General features: G+C 41.2%; 2 protein-coding genes and 2 long non-coding RNA genes across 5 annotated transcripts; 3 read left to right on the top strand and 1 right to left on the bottom strand.

The window, feature by feature from the left end:
* Nucleotides 1–41: 41 nt before the first annotated feature.
* Nucleotides 42–1,850, top strand: LOC123467649. Its single transcript, XR_006641827.1, has 2 exons — nt 42–262; nt 572–1,850. It is a non-coding gene; the product is annotated as an uncharacterized LOC123467649 (long non-coding RNA).
* A 570-nt stretch (nt 1,851–2,420) lies between these two features.
* On the top strand, nt 2,421–4,981 carry LOC116930394 (retinol-binding protein pinta). Its single transcript, XM_045167508.1, is given in 11 exon segments — nt 2,421–2,983; nt 3,306–3,482; nt 3,552–3,711; nt 3,769–3,823; nt 3,825–3,875; nt 3,949–4,033; nt 4,178–4,245; nt 4,311–4,421; nt 4,482–4,509; nt 4,512–4,589; nt 4,651–4,981. Coding segments are annotated over 10 exon segments (882 nt in total). The 5' UTR covers nt 2,421–2,983; nt 3,306–3,316; the 3' UTR covers nt 4,731–4,981.
* Nucleotides 4,982–5,200: 219 nt separating this feature from the next.
* LOC123467648 (disintegrin and metalloproteinase domain-containing protein 28-like) lies at nt 5,201–13,290 on the top strand. The gene is given in 19 exon segments (XM_045167507.1): nt 5,201–5,667; nt 7,939–8,033; nt 8,108–8,184; nt 8,273–8,437; nt 8,686–8,801; nt 8,871–8,914; nt 8,989–9,171; nt 9,232–9,288; nt 9,290–9,402; nt 9,481–9,699; nt 9,781–9,879; nt 9,950–10,109; nt 10,178–10,190; nt 10,193–10,317; nt 10,389–10,561; nt 10,634–10,835; nt 10,898–11,087; nt 11,188–11,341; nt 12,458–13,290. Coding segments are annotated over 19 exon segments (2,802 nt in total). The 5' UTR covers nt 5,201–5,477; the 3' UTR covers nt 12,885–13,290.
* Nucleotides 13,291–15,637: 2,347 nt separating this feature from the next.
* Nucleotides 15,638–16,510, bottom strand: LOC123467643. 2 transcript variants are annotated; one of them, XR_006641820.1, is made up of 4 exons: nt 16,385–16,510; nt 16,139–16,327; nt 15,774–15,952; nt 15,638–15,652 (listed from the first exon to the last, which is right to left on the bottom strand). It is a non-coding gene; the product is annotated as an uncharacterized LOC123467643 (long non-coding RNA). The 2 variants fall into 2 exon arrangements; XR_006641821.1 differs by lacking the exon at nt 15,638–15,652 and having other exon boundaries at nt 15,670–15,952.
* Between the last annotated feature and the right edge of the window lie 5,108 nt (nt 16,511–21,618).

Genomic DNA, 21,618 nt, shown 5'->3' with positions numbered 1-21,618 from the left:
AAAAGATTCTATATTTAGAGAATGCTGTGTGAAGAGATAGAGAAGGAGAGAGGGAAAGAGGGAAAGAGACAGAGAGAAGGAGATCGGGAGTGAGTGGAGGGTGGTAAACTGAATCTCGCTAGACGCCGCGGGACTAAATCAGTTTGCAGGCTCCTTTCTTTCAAGTCCTTCTTTTCGTTCTGGGTGTGCATGTCGCTGCTAAACTGCAACTCAAATATTGTCGACCGCCTCGTTTGATCTTTCCTCTCACCAATCCGCTGAAGTAAGTTTGAATTTGCCCCGACCCAAATAACGATCCATTCAATGTGAAATGAATAATCGTGTGCTATGTGGTGAAGGGCACAATATAGCCTCCAATTTGCGTGTATTAAGATAGCGTGTGGATTCATGCGATCCACCGATCCCAACAAAAAAGAAGTACCATTTTCATTAGTTTACCACAATTAGTTGTAACATCAACGAGAAGAAGCCACGCTTTCCGATTGGAAATCACATCCAGGAAGTGCGCACTGTTAGGTGTACGGGTATGCATGCGGTACGTAACCCGGTTTTTACTTTGCATTTCTTTTAGTGTTGCCTTGGCAGTGTCAACGTGCTGAACCCACGCCCATTATTCCCTTCGCCGTAAAGTTCTCTGCCAACACGCGTGGCGATAATCATCTATTGGATGGTAAAGCAGGAACTGTGAAACCCAAACAAGTATATAATTGGCCATTTGGTTTGTCATTCCGTTGGGATCATTGTCTCTGGCTTTCAGCTTTTCCGTATTTGAAATATTAATCGTGACGACCGCAGACAGATAAGCATTTGCATCTGCGTCCCTTCCGAGCGTTGCTAAACTTGCTGTTATAAGACGTCCTCACCGAGAGCCACATACGTAACCATCGAGGAATCCGAGTCGACATATAAGACGCTAAGATTTATGGTTGTGCATTATGCTCTTTTGGGGAGAAAAAAAAAAACGCTGCCAGCTTCGTTTTGACACTTATGAAGCTGACCTTAACGTTTATGTTCAGCCACGGATGCTGGCTGAGCGTCATAAAGTCATGATGTCGGGGGCCCCAATGTTCCTTTGACGCCAGAACCAAAGCGACCGAGACTGTTCACTTGTTACTCATTTTCCGACGAATCGGCGTTTGGGAAAGCGCTCGGAAGGCTAGAGTTTGAATTTATCCTCACCCGACTGTAGCGCATAGTTTGATGAACCGAGGTTGAATTCGACCTCAAGCAGTCTAGTGACACACACAACGACAAGAGATGCAAACAAAAAAATGCCTTTACAAGAACTCCAAATCCAGTTGAATACCGCCCGACGATCTAATACAAAAAATTTTCAGTTCCTGCGATTCCTTGTTCGTCCGCGTCCTTGACAGAGAGCATGTTTTCGCCAAATGTCCATCACCTACAGTATAGTTTCCACTCCTTACTTTTGAGTCAACGCTCGATGATTGTGTTGAACGCATATCCATCACGTCACGCTACGATTCTAAATACTTTTATCCTGTTAGCCGTCAACATTTTTGCACAACAATAGTTGTTGGTCAGCGCGCCGGAAACGCTAATAACGATGCGTTTGGACTTCTTATGCAGTTTGTCCTGATCAGATAACCCAGCACATTAAAATGCCTGAAATTTTATGGCTACATACGTAAATAGAGGTAGAATGCAAGTGCCACGATCTTAGTGTTTGCGCTCTATGGTCAATAATATCGTTTGACGTGTTTACCAATAACAAGCGGGATTTCAGCGAAACAGTATTGGTGGGATAATTATACCAGGTTATACAGTGGGACTGAATTTTGAGTGAATTAACGCAAAAAAAAAAATTAATATTTATTATCCTTACAGAGGACAGGTAACATTTATGGATGAAGTACGGCAATCTAGAAGAGCCTGCTTTTAAAAAAGTGATTCGAATCAGATAGGGAATGATCCTGTCAGTCTTCATGTTCTCCCTCATTGTTTCTTACACAAAAAACCGAGAGGCAACTACGTGATTGTTTACACCATATCGACACCGTAATACCATAGTTGATAAGTTTACCTATACCTTTGGCCCTTCACCTAAGCCATGGCAGTCTAGATCATTGGAAGCCTGATTGGCTGCTACGATTGTTTACCTCTGGTCGGATGCTAATGAATAAGTGCCCGTGCCAAGAACTTTTAGCCTCTGTAGCGATACCTAGGCTAGGAATTCCTATTCAACGAAAAATCGATCACGAGGATTTTTTTTTAAATAAATTTTCGAACACTGAGTATTTACCCAATATTTTGCTGGTCCGAAGTTGTTGTGTGAATAAGGATACAAGTGAGGACAAAGATAAGCAAGCAATATTGTTCGAAACTAGTATTTAAAATCTAGGATTTTGGTTGTTTCCGTCATTTAAATAGAACTTTGAAGTCCTGGGAGATGAAATAATTTTGAAATTTCCTTACATTACAGAGAAACATGTTTGACTAAACGTAGTGGCCCATCTATGACTGATTTAAAACCAATGCGTGTTGCGAAAGCATAGTTTTCCTCTATAAAATGTTTTGTTTCTGCTCGTCAGATGGCATCGTGTGGTTATTGCGGATCGGCTGAAGTTGAAGGGCCTTAAGCGCTTGATAAAAGTGCCTATTTGGCACGGGCGAGATGGGGATCCCTCTGGGTTGTTTTGATGTTTTCTAGAAGGCTGCACCAAATATACGCAATTCTTCATGTGTCAATGACGTCGTCCTCGAGTTCATTCAATTGTGTCGGTGGTATATGGTTATCCGGGCATGTCGTGAGCTACGTCCCGATTTCCTGTTTTTCTAGATAACCACCATCTAAATGCCAGATTGTTGCTTTTCGAAGAAGTGAAACATACATTAATCTAGATAATGAAATTTAGGTTAGAAATTATTTAAGCCTACAGTCCCATTCACTTTTCAAAGGGTTAAAACGAGAACTGCTTTGAGTTCTTTTTACTGAAACATGGTTACTTCGGAACTTGTTAAGGTAACATAGAAAATACGCACTTTTTTTTTACATGAAGAGTCCTGTTGAATTATTTATTTTTTGTCACTCATGAGTTTTCAATTGTGCAACTGGTTCCCAAGAGGAATTGAGATTTCAATATAGCAGGGTCTTTCTCTTATCCTTGTTTTCTAATTTTATTTATTAATGACCTTTGGTTTGTTTTTATCAACTGAGCTTGGAACTTTAAGATATATAGTCAGGATATTCAACTGTCCATCATTCCCATTTTAGAAAGAAAGATTTGTATTTATGAAGTCTCCTTGAAATTATTCATTTGATATCACTACTGCTTTGCGAGAAGGTCTGCTTAAAATGGAAAAGGACAGAACTATGGTCAAAAGCAGATCTTCTGAAGTGAGTGAACAATTGTTGTTTAAGGCCAAAGAAGAGCTTGGTGAAACTGATAGCATTAGAGAAGAATCTCTGAATCTCATTAAGGAATGGATCCAAAGCCATAACATTGATTATTCTCATTTAGGTAATTATGTTTAAAATTATGTCTTCTTGTTGTGTTCTAACCAATCATTATTATTCAATTTCAATTTAGATGATCAGTCAATACGGTGGTTTCTCCGTGGCAGCAAATTTGATGTAAAAAGAACCAAAGAACGGATAGATAACTTTTTTCAGTTTCGCTCTAAAGTCACAGAATGGTATTCAGGAAGAGACCCACTTTCCCCAGAACTCTTAGATATTCTGAACCTTGGGTAACTGTCTAGCAGATTTCCTTCCCACATATGCATTGTCTCAATATTTTCTGCCAGGACTATCTTGCCATTACCAGGACGTGATGATGAAGGAAGAAAGGTTATTATTATTACGTGCAACTATTCATGATGCTTATAAACATAAGCAAGATGATGTATTGAAAGTATGTATAATCAATCTGAATTGAAAAATTCATTAGCTTGTTTATGGAAACTTACAAATCTCTTAAATATTAGGTAATGAACATGGTTATAGAACTAATGTGCCGTGACGACGAAGCCACGTCTATAACAGGAGTAGTTTGTGTCGTGGATTTGAAAGGTGTTCTGAAAAATGTGTTAGATGAAAAGTCAAATTTTTTTGTTTTTTTTTCAAATTTTCATGATTTTCATTCCATTTTACAGCAGACTACGTCTTCTTCGGCCTGATTTTATTTAAGAAAATATAATTTTAAAAATTATTCAGGTGTTGGGATGGGCCACGCAATGCAAATGACGCCTTCGGTGATTCGCAAAGCAGTCAGTTCTTGGCAGGTATCAATTATCTGTCAGTTAAAAAAACAAAATAATCAGAAACTAGTAACATTATGAAAATTCAGGACGTCAATCCAATCCGTACGAAGGGAATGCACTACATTAACACTCCGCTGAATGTTCATGTTGTAATGAATATTTTCAGAACATTCATGAAAGAAAAGCTCAGACGCCGAGTAAAAACTTACTGTTAATCTTTGCTTATTTCCAATAATATTGATGGTCTCCTTTTGCAGCTGCATTTACATAGAGGCGATAGTAAAAAGTGCTCACTTCACTCATTCCTTGTGATAATTTACCAAAGGAATACGGAGGAAATGGACCCACAATCGATTTCTTAACAAGTGCGTATTCAGATTTGATTTGTCTGTATTTTTTCTAACTTATGTTAGTTTAATTTTTCAGCCAAATGGAAAGATCGTGTTGTAGAAAACAGGGACTGGTTTATGAACCCAGAAAAACATGGACCATTTTCGCCTTTTTGAGCTTTGAAAAATGTTGGGCATTCAATCTGAAGGAAAATGTCGATTTTTCATATTTTACTGAATTTCCATCTTTGTTCCTAATATTCATGCTGTTGCATTTGGCATATGATAATATGCGTTACTGAAGCAAGACGAACATATTTCTCCTTTCGTTTTTGTGTTTCCAAAATGCCTTCAGAATTCGTATATTTTCTGTTACGTTTCCTAATCATTTTTTAAACTCAAAATACGATATATAGATATCTACTAAATTGGTTCTGTTTCATCGCAGGTATTTTTAGGTTTTCACTATTTTTCTGTTGCTGTTGATCATGGCTCGTGAAAGCAGGACTGAAGTTTTGTCACAATTGCTTCAAATCCAGCCTTGTTATTTAAGACATACATAGCGAACTACTAATCCTAATTGTGAATTAGAAGATTGTCGAGCGATTTGGGCAAGAAAAAGGGTCCTGGACCTTAAACAATTAATTCAGCTTTGCAATACGCAATCAGGCTTTTTTAATTGTGTTTACAAAGCATAGTACAGGATGGGTCAAAACTGATTTAATTATTTAAAAAACTAAAAAAAAAAATGTATTGGCTGTCGGAGCATTTTACATACCTTAAACATTTTACAAATGTTTTACAAATGTTTAAGGTATTGTTTATGATAGATGGAATTAAGTGAAACTGATTGCCAACATAAAAAATGTCGCAAGCGCTTGTCGCTTCAACAGTCTTCATTTCCTATGGGCCTGTTCGAGTTGAATGGGGACCGCCCAAAGAGGGAGGGATAGGCGATGTGCCAACGGGATTGTTTTCACGAGTGCGGCAACGCAGCGGAAAATTTTAGTTAGTAGTGAAGTAAATATGGCGATACGATGGGTGTGTGTAACTCTCCTCTGCCTTGCAACTTGTCAATTGTGTATTAGTTCTTCTCAATTCCTTCCAAATTTGGGTGAGTGCCATACATAATCGTTCAAGGATCACAGTTTGCTCTTGACATCAATTTCTCATCAATTTCCCTAAAACAATAATGGCTCATGCCATCTGACATTCATTCGTTTGGGGCGACGAAGGGCGATGGCCTAGCCGTTGTTTTTCTTCGGGATTCTTCCAATCCGGGAAATATTTAGTTTACCGTCCGTCGCCGGTGCCCTCCCTTCCCCCTTTCGCGTACCGTTTGCCTATTATTCGAAAAATCGTGTTTCGTTGCATTTCGGGCATTCGGCAGCGGTTGAACTCATTGTTATTGCTCGTTGAAGTCCCTCAAAGTCACGAGCAGTGAGTCATAATACAAAAGTCACACACACACAACACCTTGAAGGGGTTCCGCAATCGCCTTGCCTGGTCATTCAAACATAATTGTTGCCGGAGGACGCAACTGCCTTGCGAGTGAATTTCATAGCACGACGCTAGCCTTCCATTTCGTTTCGCCGTCGACACCCTTTTCAGACGGCACCGGTGGTATTGATTTCAAAGGCCATCTTTTTTTGTGTGTGTGCCCAAGGTGGAAAGTCATAGTTGCAAAATTGTCTATTTCTGCCACAGCCAAAGGGATCTTTTGTAATTCCCAGGAACGACATTGCGTTTTAAGCTATGACGAGTAAATGGCGCTCCTTGAGGTCATCATTTTTGGGCTTAAGACCTCCCGCTGATGATTCCTCCCGTCTTGTGTTTCATGCTTCGGTGCATACATTGCCCAAAATTCAAACGTCAGCTTTTTTTTTCACTATTTATTTTTACCTTAATATGAGATGGCAGGCATGCAGTTTGCATCTCTTCTTGGAGTGGGACACAATGAGTTGTGCGTAGGAGTCGGCAGAGAAGGAAGTTAGAAAATCAACAACAGGAACATCACAAAAGCTGTGCAGTACGGGATTTCAAAAAAAAAAAAAAAAAAGGGAGGGCGAGGGACGGAGGCACGTCCGTGACGGGCAATTTCAGGCGATTGGGCACTGCGCCAAGCAAGTTCTTTGCCCTCATTGGAACAAAATGAACACTGATACACTAAGAAATGGAACGAATTCCAGTTCTTCATGGAACGTTCCCAAAACTCGTTTTTCTCATAACAACTTTTCTGATCGTGTGTTTTTGTTTTCTTTGTTTTTTTCCCCCTTTTTTTCGGTGCGTGTTTGTTTTTTATTGTTTTTACTGTTTTTGTTGGTCCTCTTTTTCCATTTTCTGGTTATTCTCTGTGTCAGCTGCTTCGGGTAATGACATTATCTTTTGGGTCAAAACCGGCAAACTGGCTCTTCCGCTTTCGAAACTAGACGAAACCTAAGGGAGGTGAACGAAAAGACGCAGGACGTGTATGGAAGTCATTTTTATGGTTTTAAAAGATCTAATCTGCTGCGTGCCCGTGAAGAGTTGAAAGTAGTTACGTCGCAACAAAAACATGTACTTTAGCAAACGAAGCATCCCCACACTCGCTCATCCCTCTTTTGGTCGAACATCTGCTCATAGCTACCGGCCATTATAGAGAAGTGGGGTAGGTAACTAGAAGGTTTCATTTGTTCTATTCCCATAGTATGTTATTAGGCTAGACGCTGTCTAGTACCAAAAAAAAATGAAATAAATAAATAAAAAGAAGGTAAAACTCGAGGTTTTCTTGAATTGTTTTGACGTTTAGCTATTACATACTGTACTTCCTTCATTTCCTCACGCACAGCCACACGGTTTATGTCTGCAAGGCCTTCGTGAGCAGCTAGACAAGGACACTTTGTGGACACCTCAGACTGTTGCTAGTCTGTTAGAGGCCGGGTAACTCAAAAGCTTTAACGTGCACAGAATAGACATTGTTTCAGGAAACTTAAGCTTCAGGAGCGGGCAAGGGAACAGCTTGAGGGTAAATTGTAAGCTTTTTGTTTGCGTAATTCAAGACGGTGGTGAGTGAAAAGCAAGGGCTCGTTTCCTTTCAATAAATTATAATGGTGGGTCGGAATATTCTCCCCTTCGTTTCTTTTCTTCCTGAAAGAGACAGCCAGCACTCGTTCGAAATTTGTCGAAAGATAAAAGAGCATCAAGCCACACCAACTATCTATTGTGGTTTCCGGTCGTGTGTCGTTTAGAGGACGTCTACATGTGCGTGCCTGCGTGTCTTTTAATGAACTCCACCATTTAGTTAAGCTTTTCCAGTTTAAAGTTTTTGTTATTTGGGGATGTCAATTCATTTCAGTTGTTGTCGCATGGAATTTGCAATTAATTACTCTTTTGGGGGCTTTTGTAGGACGAGCAGAGTCCCAGTTTGCACGTCACCGCACATTCCGGCCGTCAGCCTACCATGGCCGCGAAAAGCGACAACTGCAACACACCCGCCGCGAGGTAAGCGCCGTATTATTTGAACTTCCTTTCACTTTTTTCTGCGAGCGCTAACTTTATATCATTTTCTCACTCAGAACGGACACGTCAACGATTTGTCAATCATCTATTCTTTGGATAATGATTCGTATATACTAGACCTTCGATTAAATAGGTCAGCTTTCCCGGACGTATCCACTATGCAAGTGGTTTCAGATGTAGATTTGTTCATTTAATTCTTCTTGTCTTTCCGTCGTCATCAGAGATCTGGTGCCCGATGGCTACTTTGAAAAGTACCATCAGGATGGTGAGCAAATAACCGAGCGGTCAAATGGCACGGCCAAACAAGCCCAGCTGTGCCAGTACCAAGGGCAAATTCGCCATGTCCCTAAGTCGTGGGCGGCCCTGTCGACATGTGCTGGATTAAGGTAAATAGTCTACGAACTCAATTTCCGGCCTGTTGATACAAGCTTCAGCACAAACAGTCCCTTATTTGTTTACGTTTTTTCGTCCGCCATCGAAAGACTTAAGGTCAATCTGAAGGACGGTTGAATGGGCATCTGCTTTTTTTTTTTAACGTTGATGTAGAAAACTGAGGATTGTTGTGGTTGAATAGTTCGGATTATTTCAAATTCATGATTTCGTGTTTCGTGTTTCTTCGTTTTTTTTACCACAGAGGTGTGATATTCGATGGCCAGGAACTTCATTATGTTGAACCACAGAGTGGTTCGTCGCTGGACGACGAACACCTTTTGATGAAACACTCTGATCTGACTGCCAACTTTTCCTGCGGTGAGTTCCAGTTAAAATCTCGCTAAATATGCATGTTCAATGTCAATTTTTCGCTATCAATATATGTAGGAACACATTCCGCCTTGCCCCATTCTAGTCACAGCCATCCAAGGGTAAGTAAAAAATTACTATAGGCAGATCAGCGCAGGACATATATTTTTTTTTTATGTGGTACATGGGTTCTTAGGTGAGGCGACAAACAGATTTGCCTTCAGGCACTCCTGCAGCCAGTGGCCCATTTAAAGCTAATAGCCGATCCCGTTACGTCGAGCTAGTTCTTGTTGTCGACAATAAAAGCTATGAAAGTCAGGACAAAGATCTCAACCGAGTCTTTAGGCGATGCAAAGATATTGCCAACATTGTTAACGCGGTAATTTCAACTTGTCAAAGTCAATTGAAAGCAGATGCTTTAATATATATATCCTTACAGCTGTACGCGCCCCTCAACATTTTTGTTGCTCTGGTCGGCATCGTCGTCTGGTCAGAAAAAGGATGAAATTCAAATTTCCGTTAAGGGTGATGAGACATTGACCAACTTTCTACACTACCGCCGCGTCCGGTTATCGAAAGAGCATCCTAACGATAATGCGCAACTACTTACGTAAAGGCTTCTCCTTTTACTTTTGCAGTTTCATAGGATTCCGTCATCAATTTCTTTTAAAATTGTTAATATTCGCAGTGGTGTTCAGTTTCAAGGGGGAGTAGTCGGTAAAGCTCTCAAAGGCCCCATGTGCACCTATGAATTTTCTGGCGGAGTAGCGATGGATCACAGCCCAACGGTCGGTCTCGTTGCAACAACAGTGGCGCACGAGATGGGGCATAATTTTGGCATGGAGCATGACAACGATTCCTTGTGCCATTGCCCAGATGACAAGTGCATCATGGCTGCATCTTCTAGGTTTGTTTTCTAACGGCCGTTTCTCTTCCTTCCGAATAGTTTGTATGAAACTAAGAAATTAATGTTACTTAACTAATTCAGTGCGGTCAGTCCGACTCATTGGAGCTCATGCAGTTTGGAAAATCTGGCATTGGCCTTTGAACACGGAATGGATTATTGTTTGCGCAACAAACCAGTGAGGTTGTTCTTTTATTCAATAGATAATGCGTGGGAATGAAATTGACATTGAATTTTTGTTTCTCTTTTGCAGCCTATTTAAAAGTCCAGAATGTGGCAATATGTTTGTTGAAGACGGTGAAGAATGCGATTGCGGCCTTCCAGGACGGTGTGACAATCCTTGCTGCAATGCCCATACGTGCAAGTTACACGTCAACGCCACCTGTGCCACCGGTGATTGCTGTGACACTGCGGTACGTAAAGTTTATGCTGCCTCTTACAAAGGCATTTATTTTATGAGTTGTAATTGTTTCTTTCTTAGACGTGCCGCATGAAAATGCAGGCTCCCCGTGCCGATCTTCTTTGCAGGAATGCGACCTCCCAGAATTTTGCACAGGCAAAAGTGAATATTGCCCAGTGGATCTCCATAAGTTGGATGGCACCTCTTGCGGTCAAGATAAAGTATGCCTTCTGTAAATTTTTAAATTCTCGTCCAGTTGTTTATTTCTAAACTTTTCTTTTCTTGCTAAAAGGCCTATTGTTACGAAGGATCCTGCCGTAGCCACTCGGATCAATGTCGACTTTTGTGGGGTCCTTCTGGCAAAGGTTCCGACGCCAAGTGCTACGACCAAAACACGCATGGCAATAAAACGGGCAACTGCGGCTATCTCAAAGCCAACGACACCTTTGCAAAATGCCTTGACGAGTAAATTCCTATTTTTAATGATGCGATTTTATTACGGAGGGTTCTGACTTTTGTCCTTTTCTCCTAATCAAGAAACACGCACTGTGGGTTGTTGCATTGCTCACATCTGAATGAAAGGCTAGAGTTCGGCATGGAATCCGTGGCCGTCTTATCTCATTCGTTTTTCAACGTAGAAGGAAAAATCATTCCATGTCGAACAGCTAATGTTGATCTGGGCCTACAAGACGTCGATCCGGGTCTAGTCCCCAATGGCGCCAAATGTGGGCATAATAAGGTATGTTTTCTATACGTGTGTTGAGAAAGAGCCTTTAAGCACATCAACTTGTCTGCCAACAGATGTGCGTTGATCAGCGCTGTGTTGCCGTTTCTTCAATAATAAAAGCAGGATGCCCACAAAAATGCGGTCAAAACGGCGAGTGCAATAACCTAGGTAAATGCCACTGCAAAGTCGGGTTTGATCCACCCTATTGTCAACATTTTGGGGCTGGAGGCAGTGAAGATGGAGGACCAGCATCCGATCCTAATGGTAAGTGTGACAACTTGATTTGCCGATATAACAGTAATAATACATGTTTTTTTTTTGTTTGTTTTTTGGTTTTTCCAATCGTCTGAAATTCTGTATACAGTACGAAATGGTTTCGTGGTTGCCATGTTTATCATCTTCCTTGGCATCTTTCCCATCATGGCGCTTGCATTCTGTTGCTGGTACTGCTGTCGTGATCGACAGCAAAGAACACAACTTTGGGCCAAAATTATGGGCGGGCCAAAATTATCATTGCCGTACGTATTCATTTCTTCCATCGGGAAAAAATCTGCACATTCATCCGCAACCGGTTTATATCCAAAACTTTGCAACCGATATTTCGCACACCGTCCGCATCGGTAGCCAATCGCAAATCAGTTGATATAATATCAATCGAAAAAAATTGCGTAGACATTAATTACGCTAAACGAGCAGAAGAGCAGTTACAGAATGCCGATGATCCGTCGCATGGTGCCAAAGAAAAGAAAGTTAAAGAAAGGAAAAAGAAGGACATACATCTCGAAGTTATAACCGTTCAATCTTCCCCCAAAATGAAGGTGAAATCCTTTGGCGTGGCCTCCGAACGGCTCATCACCGAGCACGTCGACATTTCCCCATTAGTTCGCCCGAAATTCGAAGCGCTTCCTGTTCTCCAAAACTTTCCCGTCGGGCAAACGAGTCTAGTTCCTCCAAACGAGAACCAAAAAGGGACTTTCGGGATTGGGTTAAAGATCGAGTTCATTTAAAGTTGCCAAATTTCATGCGTAGTTTCAGCAGGGACGGAACTGTCCCTAAAGCTGACCCCTGTTTAGAGGGAGTCGCGACAGATCCAGTTGAAACGATCCCTTCGCTACCCCAATTGTTGATCACACCTGCGGAAGCCACACCTAATTCGCCAATCCCCGTACAGGATCCCGAAGTTTCTGCCTCCTCCGATGAGCCGAGTGCCCCACTACTAGGTTCTCCGAAGCTAAGGCGCCCGCCGCTGCCGCCGCCATTGCCTCCGCCTATGCCACCAAAAACTGGTTTTCAATTGATTTTATGAAGCTCATCGCCAATATTCTTTACGAATTTCACTATTCAATCGACTTAGCTCTTCATTCATATTCAAGTGCTTCCTCTTCTATCTTTATCGCGATCCGTTTTCTAGACTGAAGCTTAGCCAAACCCCCAAACTAGCTTACTATTTTCTATTTTGTAGGGATATATCATAGCAGGTTACGAATTAAGTTTAGAATACCCGCATTTTGACGAATTCATTTATTTTATTCGGCTTTTGTGCATACGTTAGCGATGTGGCAGTGCTTCGAAAATTGCTTCCGTGACGTGCTTACGCTTTTTGTCTTCCTATTTTGTCGTATCCCGCTTTACAGAACACGTGGCAGTCCCGATTTTACCCAACCGCCGAGTAGCTCCAACAGTTCAACGACATCTTCGCCATCCAGACGGATTCAATATCGAGGGCGATTGTTTTGCCCAGTTAGTTGGTGGACGAACAAGATGTCAAGTAGACGACTGCCTGCAGACGAACCCACGACCCGAAATAACACTGTCAAGATTGAAATCTCCCGGCCAATGCCAATCCGCCCAAACAAGCTCGGAATTATTGGCAATGGATCAACTCCTTCTGTTACAACTGCATCAGTTTCACGAGCGCCGCCCAGCTCTATTGCCCAAAACCTTGCCGGCCAATACCCTGGCGTTACTCTCTCGCCTCTTACTGAGAATGCAGATTCCAGCTTTGATAGTTTCGATAGTGCGGATTCAGCGGATGCCCTAGTCGCAATCCAGCACCTGTAATCAACGGTGGCGTCCCGAAGAACGAAACAAACAAATCGGTCGGGGTCGTTGCCGCCCGCGCAAGCTTTTTCTCCAATGGGCCCGTCTCGAGCAGTAATGCAACTGCTGCCTCCTCTGTCCCCGTCAGACCAGCCCCTGCTGCTCCCGTTGCTTCAAGCGCATCGCCACCCCCAAAGCCAGCCGTCAGTCTTCCACCCCGCAATCAAATATCCACAACTCCGACACTGGGTCATACAGAAATCGTCATCTCAAAAACGATAGTTCCAGTCTCGACAAATGATTCTTTGGTTATAACGGTGGGAAAACCAGAACTGCCTCCCAAGGGTCGTCCGCTGTCAATTCCAAACGCGTGCAATGTCAAAGGCCCTAACTGGACAGAACCCGTTCCCCTCTCAATCTGTTCCGACATCAGCAGCAGCTGGATCTGCCCAGCCAGCAGCTCATCAACTTTACAAAAAGTTGCGTCTCTTTTCAAAACGAATCCTACTCAAGCGAACTGTCAACCACCCGGAATCAATGCCGGATGCAGCCAGCGTCTCTGAAAATGAAGGCAGCACATTGCCCCGCAGTATCAAAGTATAAAAGCCACAAAGATAAATCGTGTAGAGTTTACGTGGCTTGGAGATATCGAACCCAATCTTGCAAAGTACCATTGAAATGCCATCTAAAGTTGTTCCCGTTCGACCTGCTCCAGCACCGCCGCCGTCTTCCACTCCGTCACCTCCGCCACCAGCAGCTGTTCCTGTCGTTTCGTCTCCAACTACCCCAACTTCTAAATTAGGAATCAGTAGCACTTTGCCAAGGCTGCCAAAGCCCAACAAGGTCCACTTTGCCGACGATAATGAAAAGTCAGACAAAACTAGTAATGTCAAATTGGCGCCAGTGGTAGAGCGTTCTGAAAGTATGCGTCTTCGCGGCGTTACCAACCGGCCGAACATACCACAATTCGGTTCGATGAGAGCCAAGAGACCTTTAAGTATGCCCTTCACTCGACCAACCTCCCCCCCCCCAAGCCACCGAACGCAAAATTCGCCACCAGTCCTATCGTCGAAAACGACTATCCCTATGATGACTGTTCGGCGGTAACCCAGGCAGAGGAAGATGCGATTTACGCCAGCATTGAGGATTTACCCAGAGATGGGTCATCAGCGGATCGCGACGAAGCTGAGTAAGCACAACGACCAGTAACTCGGATGGCTTGTTATCCGAAATTGTTTGCGAACTGAAGAAGAAGAACTTAGACGACGTATACTCGGTTACTAAGAAAAATAAAGCATCAGTAGCATCTACTATTCCAGAATGTTCGCAGCCCGTTGCTACTACAGCAGCCAAAACAACAACAGCTCCCTCTACAAAAAAATGCCCTTTCAAGATTCACCCTACCAATAGCAGCAGTGCACCCTTGACAGCAAAACCAACCACGGCACCTGTAGCAACAGCTCCAACGGAAGGCTATAAACCATTTTCATCAATAATGGGTTCTCGTGGTCGCTATTTGGGAAGATAACTGCTGCGACAAGTACTGCTACTTCTGTCGTTGATGCGGCCGCTTCTCGCTCTGTTAGCAGTGCTCCTTCACCTGTTACCACCGTTTCGGCAACGAAAACAACGGCGTCTGTCCAGCCCGTCACTGCTGTTGTTAATAGCGCGAACTTACAGAAAACCACGCCATCGGCAAGTAAACCAATGGTTCCCGTAACGACATCGGCAGAATCGACTACCCGGAATAGCCACGTTCCTTTGCCACAGCAGCCGCCTGTCGGCAACCGCCATTATCTTCGCAAATTGCAAGCAGCGTCACTGAACAATCGACCCGCGGGTCCGGCAAAACGGTGTTGGAAAACCAACACCTGTTACGAACGGAACTGTTGCCAGTAAACGACCCATGTCACCAGATAGGAGACAAATGTCGTCAAACCTGAGTTCATCAACTGGGCAATGCTACGGCCAAATCAAAATTTCCAAACCTCGAAGCTAAGTGCCGCGTCAAAGCAATCGGGGGCACCTGTCAAGAGTGGTGCCGGGAAGCAGTGTTCCTAAGCTGACGAAGCCTTCTGTTACCGGTTCGGCTTTTCGCTCTACCGCGAATAACAACTCCACGACTAGCGTGAGCTCCCAGCAAAGCAACGACATCAACTAGCCCCAGTGTCAGTACTTCTAGTCCAGCTGGCTAATAATGTTGCTTCCAGTGGAAAACATAATTCTTCAGCGTCCCATGTACAGACCATGCAGCAGAAATTCGATACATCCAATCCTATTAATGGGCCTGTCGTCAGTGCCAGCAGTAATAAAGCCACTTCAGCTTTACCCGCGAAAAGCAAATCTAATCCTAAGCGATGAACAAAAATAGGTCCAATGGTGCCGTAATTCGTCGATGTTTTCTTCTTTACTATTCTCTTTCGTATTTGTAACCATCTGACAGCCACGCCACTCATTATTCCATCATACTTCCATTATCTTTCAGGCACCGCGTCACTTCTACAATAGGAGATGAATTAGAAGGCATTGATAATGGACAAGATCAGTATTTTAAAAAGGATATTGTACATAATATGTAAATTCAATTCTCTTTTCGGCAATCATGCATTCACACTACACAGAAATAAAATACTGTTCGTTTACATCTTATTCTGGTACTTTAAATACGAAAACGGAAAATCTTCAATTCAATCAAAACCTTGCCAATCGGAGGCCTCAGCCTCTTCATCGACCTCTGCCCCAATGCAGTGGATCCCGTCTTTGAGCATCGGGAGTACCTTGGCCCTTACCTAAAGATTTCCGAAAATTACATCAGCCATAGTACGTATCTTACCAGTTTCAGTTGTGATACTTTAAAGAATGAATTTTCTGACATTGTGCAAAATTTATACATGCTGTTAGTATGCTTACCTAAGACTCTGGCCAAAAGTGTGATTTCAAGATGCACACTGGAATCCAGTAGAACAGGTCAATTTGATAAGCTCTTTCATCAACTTTGGTTTTCCTGCCCTTAAAATTATGTGTAAATTGATTTTACTGTCTTCATTTTCACAGCATTTGACACTACTATAGGTCTTTGAAGTGGAATCCTGGGAATTTCCAAAAGAAAAATACCTTATATTCTCAATACATTACTTGTTCTCTTCTTGGGAAATGCCAACTGAAATTTGTGAAACAAAACCAACCACTTTTTTTGGCAAGGAAAAAAACAAGAAAATGACTAAACCAAGTGAGGACCTATGTAAAAAGAAAAAGAAAAAAAAACTGCTAATTACATTGGCAAGCCATCGTGAGTTGTCCTTGGTCATGGGGTTGTCTAGTGAAAGGCAAATTTCATATGAATGGTTCAGCTTTAAAAAATCCTAGGTGAGCCTGTAAACTCCATTGTGATAATTTCTGGATATTAATGGTGTTTTCTTTACCAAAAGTACCAGTTTCCTCAATAAATTTTACATGATGTTGCTCTGAAACGAAGTACAACAATAATACAAACCAATACCTATAAGATGACAACAATTTACCTTCTTCTATTCCAGCCATTTTTTGTATTGTGATTTTGGATATTCAGTCACTAACTGGATAGAAACCTAAATAATGATAAGAAACCAAAGTGATCCCTTTCACTAATACCTGCGGGTCAACAAGTTTTCGAAAACGACGTCCTAACGTGCAGGTGATTTGTGGTTTACTAGTCTTGTTTGTAGTCATGTGACACCTCAACCCCATTCCCGATGGGTAGGTATTTGTGCAGGTAGGGCTTCTTTTCTTAAGAATTGATCCGTGGGTTTTAGCGATTCCTCTATATTTGAGCCCGCGGCCCACTACCGGGTTTCACGTGGTGATAAAATGAAGAAACCGGTTCCATTACCCGGTTTGCATCGCTTCCACCCCATTTACCCGACCACTGCTATTGCTGCGCAAATGGCTATGTTGTAGTTTTTGCTCGAAGATATACAAAATATCACCAAGATTTTGTGCAAGGTTTTAAGAATAACCTGAGTAGTCACAGCACGCACTCTGGAAGCGCCAGCCTACTTAGAATTCGACCCCTTTGAAATATTTCTTTCTATTTTTATCGTTAACTGCCAAGGCGAATTCAAGCAAACAGACAATTGCCCAACACATTAGCAGACGACAGTCAAAATAAGCTGTCAACGACAAGGTTACGCCTGTCACCTGGTGGCAAAATTTTGCACTGACCAATCATTATTGAAACCGCCGCACAGCTTTTACATCTATAGGGAGCGGACCGCTCCCGTAGAGAATAGCTGGCCCTCTCTACCCTACAAGAAGAAAACGGGTAAGGATCCAACCAAACGAGAGACTAGGTAAGGCAAGGTAATGGAAAACAAAAAAGAAAAGTGAAACTTGAGTAGGAAGAAAGTCGGTTTGGGGAGTTGCCACCCCCGCTAAACAAGTAAATTTGATGTGAATCCTGGTTGCATTCCCGATAGTTTCGAAATTTTCTACCCACGGGTAGTAACGTAGAAACGATTAGGACTTACGAAGGTTCACGTAAATGGGGGGGGGGGCTTTCTTCTGCTAAGAATTGGGGAAGCAAACCGAACTTTCCCAGTTTACTTTAGTTTTCACTCTCAATTTCTTTTCTTGTACTTTGCGCCCATTAGCAAGTACATTTTATTCCATGGTATGAGGAACTAACTTCCGCCTCGGTCTACGGGCCAAAGGAGCACGGGCAGGGCCTAGGGGGAAGTTCCGACGGCGCTCAACCGTGAATACAAAAAAAAAGAAATAATAAAATAATAATAAAAAAAAATAAAATAAAGTATTTTAGATTCAGTAATTGTGTAACAAATTTTCACGCAAAATCTGTTACATGGTTATTGTATCATGTAACAGCTTTTGCATAAAAATTTTTCATGATTTTTAAAAAAATGATTTGTTATTATTTTATTTTGATTTGGTCCGGATTTGGTCATATCAACTTCATGCAAATTGTACAGTTTTTTTACATTTGTAATTTTGAGTATCGTCGACCAAAAACTAATCACTAATTCCTTTTTATCACTGATTCGTCCCGATAATAAAAAACAAACAAACAAGCAAAACAAATAACCGCATAGAAAGAAGGGAGATGCTTAGAAAGGGGGAAGGGAGAGGAAAGGCAAGTTAGGCTACTAATAAACAGTTAATATTGAATTTGGGTTCCGGTCAGCTACTGCTAGGTAATTGACACAAAATTGAAGTCAACCACCATTGTTCAACAATAAGGCAATTATCACCAAAACTTACAGTATGAATTGCTTTTGAATACGCATTTTGGTGGACAGGCATGATAGTTGAATGCAAAAGGCAACTGATGGCCCTGTCATCTAATTATTTATTTTCTGGCAATCTTTTTGAAGTTGATTATTGGTCAACATGAACGCTAAGTTATGCATTTTCCAATTTGTTGCTAAGGTAATACCATTTCGAGCTTTGTTTTCGGCCCTCACTGCCAGTTATGGCAAGATGGTGGCGTTGACGTTTTCAATTGCTAAAATTCGTTAGATTTGAAAAGCCAAGCTTGATGTTGTACTACCGTATAATGCCCAATGATGGTAATAAAAGGTTTCCAGTAATCTAACGTGCAACTCTGAAGATCGATCCTTTCATTTTTGTCTTTTCAAGAGCGCTAGTAGGTAGGCCTACAATATGTATAGAAAACAACATAAGCTTACCTGTAGGCTGCTGTGACTAGCAGTTATTCTGTCGGCCTAACTTTTCATCCACACTTCACCTGTGTGGATGAGAGCAAGACGTTAAGAATTTCATGTCAAAATTTCTTTTTGAAGGTCTCTTTCTTTCCTTTTTTGGTTTTTTTTTTGGGGGGTTAGTGAGTGTGATATTAAGAAGGTTGAATTTCAGTTTTAACCTGCCTTCCTTTCGCTAATTTGCATATGTTGCCCTGCCTCCAGCTACAAAGAAGAGAATGTTCCCATCGGAATGTAATCACTGTTGCCCAATCACCGTCGTACGACTGAAGATATAAAAGACGGTGAACGGTGGAAAATCACACAATTTTTCTGTTGTCTACAGAAAAGTTTCAAATACACCAGCTCGTTGAAATGAAATACGTAAGTTATTGCTAATCCATATTAAGACGTTTAATTCTACTAATATTTATATTATTAAACTATTTCTTGGCTGTGTCAGATCATTGTTCTCGGTTTCTTGGCTGTGGCCCTAGCCGCACCTCAAGGAATAAGATGCCAATTGAAATTATCTCCTCCAATAGTAAAATGAACGCTGATGGTAGCTACTCTCTAAGAATGTGTCTGGATTTTATGAGAAAATAACTCGGATATGTACCCTGATTACCCGACCCGATAATTACAATAACGAGTAATGGAAAGACTCTGTTTCGTATGCAGAAATTGTTCTACTTAGCCGGTGGGGGGAGGCGGGGGTAGGAGAGTCTACCGATAATACAGTCTACACAATTTTCCTACAGACATTTAATACCTAGGGCAAAAAAAGGTGTCTGAACTGACATTTCCCAACCCCCTTTATGATGATTTTGCGCAAAAACCGCCCTACCTCTCTTTAAAAAGTAAACTATTAATATTTTCTGCCCACCAGGGTTTCGGATCTTTTTTTTTGGCCTGAAGATCAGATACCGAATAAAGAATACCGAACCTAAAGATCAGATCAGATAGTCGAAATAAATGCTGAAAAAAAAAGATAGAAGATACTATCTACCAAAATACCGATCAGATACTTTTTTAAATATTTTTACCCTGAAGATCAGATAAGATCAGATAAGATACAGTGCCAGTCCAGTATAGAACCGCCTAGCTATGGAACCGGCTCGGTTATCGAACCGATTTTTTCTTTGCCGTGTTTCAGCGCCATCGTTGGCCGTATTATGAACTATATCAAATTTTCTATGGCGGGAATTAACGGGTTTTGCCTTTAAACATGCAAAAAATATTACTGTAATGGGTTTTATCTTTTTGAAGGCAATGTTGGGCATCGTTTCAATGACCCAACTAATAATAATAGGCGTTAAAGTTATTCATACCAAATACAATAATAATAGGCGGTAAAGTTATTGATACCAAATACAATAGAATACAATAGCTTCCACTATTCATTCTTATCTTCTAGCACCATATTCCATTCCAGTACTTCTACCAACTCTAATTTCTCTTTCCTTCTGGTATGACAACAGTTCTTCTAGTTCATCAAACCACTTCCTCTGTGGATGGTCCCCCACCAATGAAGATACACTAGTATCTCACCATTCATAGCCATAGACTATATTACACATATATTAAAAAATTCTTTAAAGTGGTCATAGCAGCAGTTCGAACACGGGACTCTAGATCTATAGCGAACAGCATTACCACTCTGCTGTATGCCCTTACATTCTAAGACCGTCAAAGTTTGAGGGATGAAAGAACCGACGATAGGTGGCACTAAGATCGGGTGCTTGGTTATAGAACTATTCAGTTATAGAACCGCGCACAGGCCGGTTCTACCAAAAGAGGTCTTAGAGATGTCCGGCTAGGACTACCTAAGGACATGGCTGTTCGAGGACTTAAAACAGATGTCTTTAGGATGTCCTGCCAGGACAACCACAGGACAAAGAATTTGAAGCACCAAAAGGAGTATCTTTAGGATGTCAAAAAAAAAAAAAATAAATAAAATAATTGATTTTTATCATAAGAAGAGATTTAATCGGTTTGATTGCTGCCGTATGGAACAACAAATTCACAGACATTCTTTAGTTGTTGTTATACATTACAGCAACAATCAAAACAGATTAAATTCATTCTTCTTATGATAAATTAAATTTAAAACTTTTTTTAATACTGAATAATCTAGCTGTGTTAAAAGAAAGAAAAATCTGAGCACTAGAAATAGATCCCAGTGCCCCTGGTGGCGCAAGCAAAAATCTTAATTTTCTGTAAAACATTTGAGTGTAACAACTTTGGGGTATAGGGAAGCATTTTTTAGTTCAAATAATTCAAAACATGCACTATATTCTAATAGAGCAAAGAAAGACGCATCGTTCGGCATTAAAAAATTAATTTAAGGATGTTTTGAAGTATTTTATTTATATTTTGAAACGCCGTAAGAACATGGCGTTTGGGGGAGAAAAGTGGTGTACCTAATCATGTGAACGATACTTTAGCGCCCTGAGTGTAACTCCTATAATTTTTCATGTTAAGATAACTTTTTAGAGCACATTCTCTTTTGATAGAGGAAAAAAAAAAAAATTTGTCCTTACCAGTAAAAAGTTATTTAAGTTTTCCTGAGACCCGTAGCGACATAAGAATGCACTAAAAAAACTGGTGTGTACCTAATCGTTTGGTGGGTACTGAATATAGTAAGAAACAAGTGTAATTCACTATATTCTAATGCTTACATTTCAATTTAATCCAAAAAAGAAAAGGTAACAAACAGCTGCAATCGTGTGGATCCAATAAAGGTTCATCTTTTTTAACACGATAGGTAAACGAACATATTTTGATCAGAATTGGAATACTGCGATACATTTTGTTTCAAACGTTCGCTGATTTCACTATTTATCACTTTAATTTCAAAGAATTCTGCCAAAAAACAATCAGAGATTTTAAATTGCTCTTATCTACAGAAAAGTATCGTCTGACTCCACGATCGACTGCCGTTGTCAAAACATGCCTATCGAACAAAATCATTTACATCACGGAACAAATCATTTCTTTTCCCCCAGATATATTACCGTTGAAATGAAGCAATAGTTTTTACAGAAACTATTGTTAACTGG

Source organism: Daphnia magna, unplaced genomic scaffold (assembly GCF_020631705.1).
Source record: "Daphnia magna isolate NIES unplaced genomic scaffold, ASM2063170v1.1 Dm_contigs212, whole genome shotgun sequence".
Classification (NCBI taxonomy): Eukaryota; Metazoa; Arthropoda; class Branchiopoda; order Diplostraca; family Daphniidae; genus Daphnia; species Daphnia magna.
Note: the sequence above shows the minus strand (reverse complement) of the source record. Positions and strands in the feature narration are given on the sequence as shown.